The sequence below is a fragment of the Phaseolus vulgaris genome, chromosome 8 (genome assembly GCF_000499845.2).
Source record: "Phaseolus vulgaris cultivar G19833 chromosome 8, P. vulgaris v2.0, whole genome shotgun sequence".
Lineage (NCBI taxonomy): Eukaryota > Viridiplantae > Streptophyta > Magnoliopsida > Fabales > Fabaceae > Phaseolus > Phaseolus vulgaris.
Genome location: NC_023752.2, coordinates 23597866 through 23607322, shown reverse-complemented (window position 1 = coordinate 23607322; position 9457 = coordinate 23597866). Strand labels below are relative to the sequence as shown.

The 9457-nt window shown below is 42.7% G+C and overlaps 1 protein-coding gene across 1 annotated transcript; it reads right to left on the bottom strand.

Annotated features, from left to right (window-relative positions):
- Positions 1-7666: 7666 nt before the first annotated feature.
- LOC137824784 (uncharacterized) lies at positions 7667-8368 on the bottom strand. Its single transcript, XM_068630464.1, has one exon. It carries the CDS (start codon positions 8366-8368, stop codon positions 7667-7669), a length of 702 nt encoding a protein of 233 aa, XP_068486565.1.
- Between the last annotated feature and the right edge of the window lie 1089 nt (positions 8369-9457).

The following is a 9457-nucleotide window of genomic DNA, read 5'->3' as shown; positions in this document are numbered from 1 at the left end:
GAAAGGAAGGTGAACATGGACCTGATAGGTAAAGCCAAAAAAGAAGCAAAAATCAAGGCCGAGGCCGTGAAGAGAAGCGTGGAGCGTCAGTACAACTCCAAGGTAAAGTTGCGACAGTTCCAGGTTGGTAATCTGGTCATGAGGAAGGCCCACCCCTACGAATTAGAAAACAAGTTGTCTCCCAAGTGGACCGGACTGTTCAGGATAACAAAGGCCAAAGGGAATGGTTCGTATAAGCTAGAGACTTTAGAAGGGGGCCCCATCCCACGTAGCTGGAATGCGACGACTTTAAAGTTTTATTTCAGTTGATGTTATTCCAGTTGAAGTTTGTAAAGGGGACACTCTTTTTCCCTCCCGGGGGTTATTTTAATGAGGTCACCCAAATAAAGAAAGGAGAAGTTTAAGATATTTTTGCTCTAGTTTTTCTCTCATTAGAATGTAAGGTCAGAGGTTAAAGAAACAAAGACGAAAACTAGAGGCACCATCGAGACGAGACGTCGCCAAGACAAGTTGTCGCTAGGATGAATCGTCGCCAAACACAGTCGTCGCCCAGATAAGGCGATGCCAAGATAAGGCGATGCCAAGATAAGGCGTCACCAAGATAAGGCGTCGCTAAGACAGGGCATCGCCAAGATAACGATGCCAGGATAAGATGTCACTAGAACAGGGCGTCGCCAGAACAAGGTGTCGCCAGATAATCAAGCAAAAGACGAGTTCAGGGCAAGATAACAGGTATGTCTAGTACGGGTTAAAATTCGAGCGCTTAGTCCTTGGACAGGGGTTAAGGGATTCCTTCGGTGCACCCCCTCTCAAGTATGAACAGCTAGCCCCGGTATCAGATATCAGTGTGAGTTCAAATCCGGGCGCTTAGTCCTTGATCAGGGGTTAAGGGATTCCTTCGGGACGCCCCCTCCTCAAGTATGAACAACTAACCCCGGTATCAGACGACAGATACAAGCTAAAATCTGGGTGCCTAGGTCCCCTAGCAGGGGACAAGGGATTCCTTCGAGGCACCCCCTCCTCAGGTAGGAACAGCTAGTCCCAGCATCATACGTTTAGAACGTTACGCCTTGGTGTTTTCAGACACCCTTAGGACGATACGGTGTTGCGGAAGCAGGCCTCTCCTTAGTCGTGGGCACCAGGGCGCGACTTTTGTCCCAAAGTATTTAGACACACTGAGGACACCCAAAGCAGGTCCCTCCTTGAGTGTAGACACCCAGCACAACTGAGATAAGTCCTCCTTGATGGAAGAGGCCCAAGCACAAGCCCACATGCAAGCCCACCAAAGGGTAGATTTGGGCCAACCATAGAGTTATGGCCAAGAGGATCCAAGAAGACGTTCTTTTACATGTTCAAATGCCATAAACTCTAGTGTAGAGTAGACTTTAATTTCTTGTCAAAATTAGCATAGGAACTTTATTTGTAATTTTCTTAGAATTAATTTTGGCACCTAAAACACCAACCTAGGTAAACTTAGAGTTTCTAAAAAAACCTCTAAATTTACCAAGGCCGGTCTAGAAAGCCCATGGAGGGGGTGAGCATAAAAACTAGACACACCCCTCCCCATGTGCTCATTTGTGCACCCGTGTGCCATGTGCACCCATGTGCTTCACATTTACATTTCATTTGGCTAGCATTAGGGTTGCATTATGGTCCTCCTTAGCCTATAAAAGGAGGAGCCTACACCTTGTATTTTCAATTTTATTGTGAGTAAAGTTATGCTGCCATTTTGTGCCAAGCTTTGCTTCTCCCTAGAACTCTAGGCTCTAAACTTCACATCCTTCACCTTTCCTTGGGCTGGCCGAACCTCCCAATGTTCATACATATCATGCACCTTCAAGATCAACATCACTCTTAGGAGGATCTTGCACACAAATCCATTGCTTCTTCTTCTTCATGGCTAGGGGAATGGATGTGGCTGGATGGTGTCCATCATCTCCTTCTCCTTGAGAAGATCTATCCTCAGATCTAGAGATTTGATCTCGGATAGCAGCCTCTTGCTTCTTCAACTATGCTTGCCCTCCCAGATCAAACGTCCACCTAAGGGAATTATCAAATAAAGCAAATGAGTTAGTTGAAGCAGTTATATACAAATCAATTTTATGAAGTTGCCATTTTTGTTTTTCTTTTGTTTTTGGCAACTTTTTACAATATTTTTCTTTTGATGGTTGCATGTGTTCTCTAATCCTCTCATGCTTTGTAAAATTTTCAATAGTGGTTACTTGTTCCTTAGGCATAATTCCTTTAGGAAGTGGTAACAACGCAAAAAGAGAAAGAGGACTATGTTCACATACAACTTCAAATGTAGAAATATTAGTAGTCTTGTGGACTACTCTATTGTATGCATGCTCAATAGAAAAAGGATACTCATCCCAAGAATTGTGGTTGTCTTTCATGATTTCCCTAGGCATAGTAACAAGAGCTATGTTTTCAATTTTATTTTGACCATTCTTTTGAGGATGATAAGAATTTGAAAAGGACAACTTAGTTACAAGTTTTTCCAAGAGAATCCTCAAATGATCGTTTTCAAATTTTGGAGCTCTATCCAACACTAAGTTTGAAGAGAAATCATGAAGACTTGTCACTTCTTTAAGGAAGAGTTTATCCATGTCCATGAAAATGGAATCAAAACCTTTTGTTGTCCTAGGAAGATCTAATATGAAATTTAGGCATATGTCTTCCCAAGGATCATTTGCAAAAGGTGAAGGAGTATAGAGTTCATGAGACATCGCCTTAGATGTAGTTTTAAAACACGGAATGTATCTAGGGTAATGTCTTTGAACATCTTTTCTCATGGGTGACAATAATTTTCCTTTTAAAAGCTCTAGAGTTTTATCAACTCTAATTTGACCCATGAGTTCTCCTTCATGAAGAATTTCTCTTTTATGTGTGAAGGTAGTCTCGTTGATACAACCTTTGTTCATGGAAATTTCAATTCTTTGCAAAGGTTGCCTCAATAAGACATGACAAGTTTCTTTAGGCACTACTTCACATAAAAAATTGTCTTTGTAGATGCCTATAGATGACTTGACCTTCACTTGGTGATATCTTGGCATGTATGTAAAATAATCTACTATATTTTTACCTATGCAAGCCTTTTTTAAGGATTCTTCTTTTTTTTCTAGGCTTGCAAGTGTTCCTTTACAAAAGGTAAGGCTAGGTTGGTCAACAAGAGGTATATTTTCAAATGTATTTTCAACTTTTCCTTCTTATTGAATGACCTTGTGGGAAGGAACACTCTTCTCCCACGCCTTTTGTTTCCCAAGGGTTTTCTCTTGCTTTTCTATTTTTACATTTTCTTCACTCTCACTAGCTTCTTTTTCTTGGCTACTATTCTCATCTTTGTCCCTTAAGATCATAGATCTTTCATTGAAACATTGAGATGCTAATTGATCATTGCCAAGGTATTCTAAACATGGAATTTCTCTAGCTTGAGTGTGAGAGTTATGCTTGGTTAGGTTTTCTTGTCTCTCTTTCCTAGCTCTCCTAGGGAATTGTTGATGATATTCATTTTTCCTAAGACTTTCTTCCCCAAGATAATCATGATGTTTAGAGCTAGATGCATGAGAATGTAATTTTTTTGAAAATTGAGACTTCTCATTCTTTGGTTTAGTCAAAACATTAAGTTTAGTCTCACTCTCCAATTGTCTATAAGCAATTGATTGCAGAGTTTGTGAAACTTCTTTCAAAAGAGTTTTTAAAGATTTTAATTCACTTCCAATAGACTTTGTAGAATGAGAAGAAGAAGACATGGCTAAAGCTTTGTGTATACAAGTATTTTACCTTGAGAAAACTTAGGAAAGTCAAAGAAGGTAGTTTTCCAGGTAAGGGAGGTGAGTCACAAAGGACTACCTAAATACCAAGCCTTTGCCTTAGCCAAAAACTATCCCTCAATGTCTTCACACAAAACTTTCTCTTAGTAAACCACTTAGAACACAATTAAGTTGAGAAATCAAATTTTCAATGAAAGAAAACAATGCAAGCTACTAATCAACAAAGCTAGTCGGTTTAACACAAACTTAACAAAATAACCATGCAAAGCGTCACTAACTAAGCAAAAGAAAAGGCAATTACAAACAATTAACAATAGCTAATTAAGAATTCTATACTAGTCGGCCCTAGGTGAGGCTTCTTGGACACTTGGAGCCCTTGAAGACACACTCCCTGTCTAAAACGTAATTAAGAGGTAATTAACACAAATTAAGTTGTAAGGAAATTAAGAAAAACTCACTTTGTTGATCCTCTTTTTGCTAAATGCACTTCCTTGTTGTCTTTGCTTGTTGGTCCTCCAAGTGTTTGTAGTGTTTTTCAAGAAAGCTTGATTCGGCCTTGGCTTTGTTTCCCCTTAGAATGAAGGTCTTAATTCTCCAATTCCAGCACCTATCAAAAGACTACACCTTACCCAAGTCAAGTTTCAATTCAATTAAGCACCAAAGGAGAATAATTTCCAGCACCAAATTAGAGGTCAAAGAACAAAAGCAAGACACAAAAGCAAATAAAAGGTACCAAAATAAAGGTAGGCACACAAAAGAATCCTAAGAATAGCACTAGAATTAGATGACCAAATAAAAAAACAGCACCACTGGAAAATGTTGTGGGCCAGAAACGTGTTTTTCCCCAATTTATGCTGATCTTTGTTTTTAAGATATGATTCTGAAATTTGATATGCAAGATATTCAAGATCTTAGCTAAAATCTGGCTTTGGAATCACTCAAAACGCATGCACCAATTTTTTTTAATAAATTTTGCAATTTTGGTGTCAATTACGCCAGCTGTAGCGCCTCATATTTGCACACTGATTTTAAAAGATTTATCATTTTTTTTCTGTTGATTCTTTTGGACTAACTCTTTTTTTGTCCTTTCTATAACACTTCAAACTTGCATATTCCAGAGAATCAAAACTTTCCTACGAGTGAAAATATTTTCCTGGAACAAAATAGCCAGCACGGAAAATGTGAAACAGGGGATTCTGGAAACTGGAAACAAAAAAACAGCAAGATACCAAAATTTAAACACAATGGAATTTGTGAAATATAATTGTGTAGGATCTAAACACAATATGAACTCAAACTAAAAATTAAAAAGGCACCAAAAGATCAAAGAACAGCAGATTCAAAGCAAATAAAGATACCTAAAATCAAGAAACAATAAAGCCAAATAAAGGACTACTATGAATTGTTGACATTGTGGATGAACATGACTTGACAAAACATATATGGATTCAGAAATTAAAGACTCAAAAGCATAATATGAACTAAATTAAAAGTGCAATAAAGACTCAAAAGCCTAAAAGAAAACAGCAACTCAAAGGTGTATGGAATCCTATCACAAATTGCACAAGAAATTGTTCAAAATCAATTGAACAAAAGTGCTTCGGTTGGATCTTCCAAATAGCACACCAAAACAAATTAAAATGCAAAAAACAGCAAGACAATTATGGAAATAAGATGAACAACATGAAATAAAGAAGAACTAGAAATGAAAAGACCAAAAGCAACTCATCTTGAAGAACCTAAGCTCATGATACCAAATGATGGCAAATTTCATGAAGGTCTTCTTGAATCATGTAAGAGATGGTGCGGAAGCAATGGATGTGTGTGCAAGATCCTCCTAAGAGTGATGTTGATCTTGAAGGTGCATGATATGTATGAACATTGGGAGGTTTGGCCAGCCCAAGGAAAGGTGAAGGATGTGAAGTTTAGAGCCCAGAGTTCTAGGGAGAAGCAAAGCTTGGCACAAAATGGCAGCATAACTTTACTCACAATAAACTTGAAAATACAAGGTGTAGGCTCCTCCTTTTATAGGCTAAGGAGGACCATAATGCAACCCTAATGCTAGCCAAATGAAATGTAAATGTGAAGCACATGGGTGCACATGGCACATGGGTGCACAAATGAGCACATGGGGAGGGGTGTGTCTAGTTTTTATGCTCACCCCCTCCATGGGCTTTCTAGACCGGCCTTGGTAAATTTAGAGGTTTTTTTAGAAACTCTAAGTTTACCTAGGTTGGTGTTTTAGGTGCCAAAATTAATTCTAAGAAAATTACAAATAAAGTTCCTATGCTAATTTTGACAAGAAATTAAAGTCTACTCTACACTAGAGTTTATGGCATTTGAACATGTAAAACAACGTCTTCTTGGATCCTCTTGGCCATAACTCTATGGTTGGCCCAAATCTACCCTTTGGTGGGCTTGCATGTGGGCTTGTGCTTGGGCTTCTTCCATCAAGGAGGACTTATCTCAGTTCTGCTGGGTGTCTACACTCAAGGAGGGACCTGCTTTGGGTGTCCTCAGTGTGTCTAAATACTTTGGGACAAAAGTCGCGCCCTGGTACCCACGACTAAGGAGAGGCCTGCTTCTGCAACACCGTATCGTCCTCAGGGTGTCTGAAAACACCAAGGCGTAACGTTCTAAACGTATGATGCTAGGACTAGCTGTTCCTACCTGAGGAGGGGGTGCCTCGAAGGAATCCCTTGTCCCCTGCTAGGGGACCTAGGCACCCAGATTTTAGCTTGTATCTATCGTCTGATACCGGGGTTAGTTGTTCATACTTGAGGAGGGGGCGTCCTGAAGGAATCCCTTAACCCCTGATCAAGGACTAAGCGCCCAGATTTTAACTCACACTGATATCTGATACCGGGGCTAGCTGTTCATACTTGAGGAGGGGGTGCACCGAAGGAATCCCTTAACCCCTGATCAAGGACTATGTGCCTGGATTTTAACTCATACTGATATCTGATACCAGAGGGCTAGTTGTTCATATTTGAGGAGGGGGCGTCCCGAAGGAATCCCATAACCCCTGACCAAGGACTAAGCGCCCGGATTTTAACTCATACTGATATCTGATACCGGGGCTAGCTGTTCATACTTGAGGAGGGGGTGGCCCGAAGGAATCCCTTAACCCCTGATCAAGGACTATGCGCCCGGATTTTAACTCATACTGATATCTGATACCGGGGCTAGCTGTTCATACTTGAGGAAGGGGCGTCCCGAAGGAATCCCTTAACCCCTGACCAAGGACTAAGCGCTCGAATTTTAACTCGTACTAGACATACCTGTTATCTTGCCCTGAACTCATCTTTTGCTTGATTATCTGGCGATGCCTTGTTCTGGCGACGCCCTGTTCTAGTGACATCTTGTCTTGGCATCGTTATCTTGGCGATGCCCTGTCTTAGCGACGCCTTATCTCGGCGACGCCTTATCTCGGCGACGCCATCACTCCTCACCCTCAAGCGACGTTGAGGCACGAGAGAGGAACAAATATAGTCCTCCCTCGCCTTAGAGCAATGTTGTAGAGACCAAATTCTTCCTTGTCTTTGGGCAATGACGAGGCAGGCGACGTTTTCATGAGGGAGATTCCTCGCAGATACGAAGGCCAAGTAAGTTCATCGGTGGAGAGACCTAGGGAAGGGTACGCATCACGACTTAAAAAGGGAGAATAGGAGAGGAAACCACGTCCTACCTAAAGAGTTAAAGTCGAACACGAAGAAGAGGAGTACCGAAGGTAACGCACACGACATAGCAAAGAAAGCAGAAGCAGACACAAGTATGCAAAGATAAAGCAAATGGACATTTAAGCATAAACCAAGAGTTATAATTACTGATGAAAGTTCACAATAGTTGCAAATTTAAGCAAAGGTAATTATGAACAAAGTACGGGGTAAGGGCTATTCTTCGGAGGCCTCTAAAGGCACCAACTTGCCGTCGACCACTTCATTCAAGGGGCTGCACCCAGAAATGTCGATGCCTGGGTTCACACAAGCAGCCTGAACAAGGGCCTCTGCAAACCCCTCAGCGAAACTAGTGGCAGACTCCCCTACCATTTTCTCTTCAGCAACTTTGAAATTGGCAGCTTGAGCTACCATTTCTTGGTCCTTGGAGGCCAAGGCAGAAGTCAACTCTTGTACTTTGGCTTGGAGGGAGTTGTTCTCAGCAGTTAACCAGGAGCATTCATCAGTTTTGTTCGCAAGTGCGACCTCAGTCTTTCCCAGTGCCTGCTCCCGATTCACACACTGGTCCTCAAGTTTCTTGTGGTATACCTTAGAGATCTCCACAGCCGCCTCGAGATCAACAATCTTTTTTCGAAGAGGCACCACTTCATTAAGGAGCCCAGCTTGGGCTTGAGCCGTCTCATATAGCCGTTTGTTGGCCTCTTTCCTCACTTTCTGCGCCACCCCCAGCGAGGCCTTGTATGCTTCCTCCTGACGCCCCCAGTGGGTGGCTAGCCTCTCCTTCTCATCTTTTAACTTCTCCTTCTCCTCTTTTAAGGAAGCAACTTCCTTCTTCAGTGCTTGGAAGGCAGAGTTTTGAGCAGTTTTGACCCTGGACTGTTTGTGCCAGGTGTAGGCGCAAGACATGAAGGCCCCCATGTAGTAATATAAGCTTTCTCGTTGGGCTCCTTCAGCTTGACTGTCAGAGGACTCCGTGGCCAGGAACCCCCTCAACGAATCTTGCATAGGAGGAGGGAGCTCTGGGCAGGCGGAATAATGGTCGTGGCCTCAGTCTCAACCTCCGGGTTCGTCGGATGAGGAGGGGAAGTAGCATTAGGGGGATCCTCCCTCAAAGATTCGGCTCCGTGAGAGGAAGAAGTGGCCGAGGTGACCTGTTGAGGGGCATGCTGAATTGTCCTTTGACGCTTGAAGACTTGCCCCTCAGCAGAATCTTCATCATCATCAGTGACCACCACCACCGTTTTCCCTTTGTCAAGGGGGGCTGAGGGAGCAGCAACCTCGGCCAGCGCAAGAGGCATGGCCGCAATGGGAAGAGGGGAACTTGGAGGCTGGTGGAAGGAAGTTTGGACTGGTGGGGTTGACGGAGTCGTGGCAGATTGAGAGTGGGGATGGGGAGAAGCTGGGGACGTGGCAGAGGTCGGAGGGGCAGATGCCAAGGCCCCGTCTTTCAGCCTCAGCAACTGAGCCATCCGCAACCGTCCCTGCCTTTCCATCTTGGAATCTGCACTAAGGAAACAAAACATGGCAGAGGTTAGGCAAAGGTTAAAATTAAAGCACAAAAGGAGCAGGCAAATCATGCATTAAGCAAAGATCCAACAGAAACAGAGGCCAGAAGGTTACAACAAAAAGCATTCGTACTTATATATTTTGCTAGAGCTTCGGCGTTGAACTCTAGATTTATCTGAGTAGCGGTGTCAAAACCCCCCACGCTGGTCAATATTTGGCAAGCCTCTCGGTCGTTCGAGGGCAGTTCGTCCAAAGATTTGGGCTTCACAGTTTTTACCTCCTTCACCCAGTATAGGGGAAAGTCGTCTAGGGCAGAGGGGTCGTACTCGGAGCAGCAAACTTTGAAGAATTTGCCTTTCCACCCCTTAAAGGATTGTTGTTATAGGGATAAAAGGACCCTTCCAGGGATGTTGCTGAGGCTCACCCAAAGGCTCTTCCCCTGTTTCTTCACTTTGAAGAAGTGTAGGAAAACGTTAACAGAGGGTGTACACCCAAAGAACC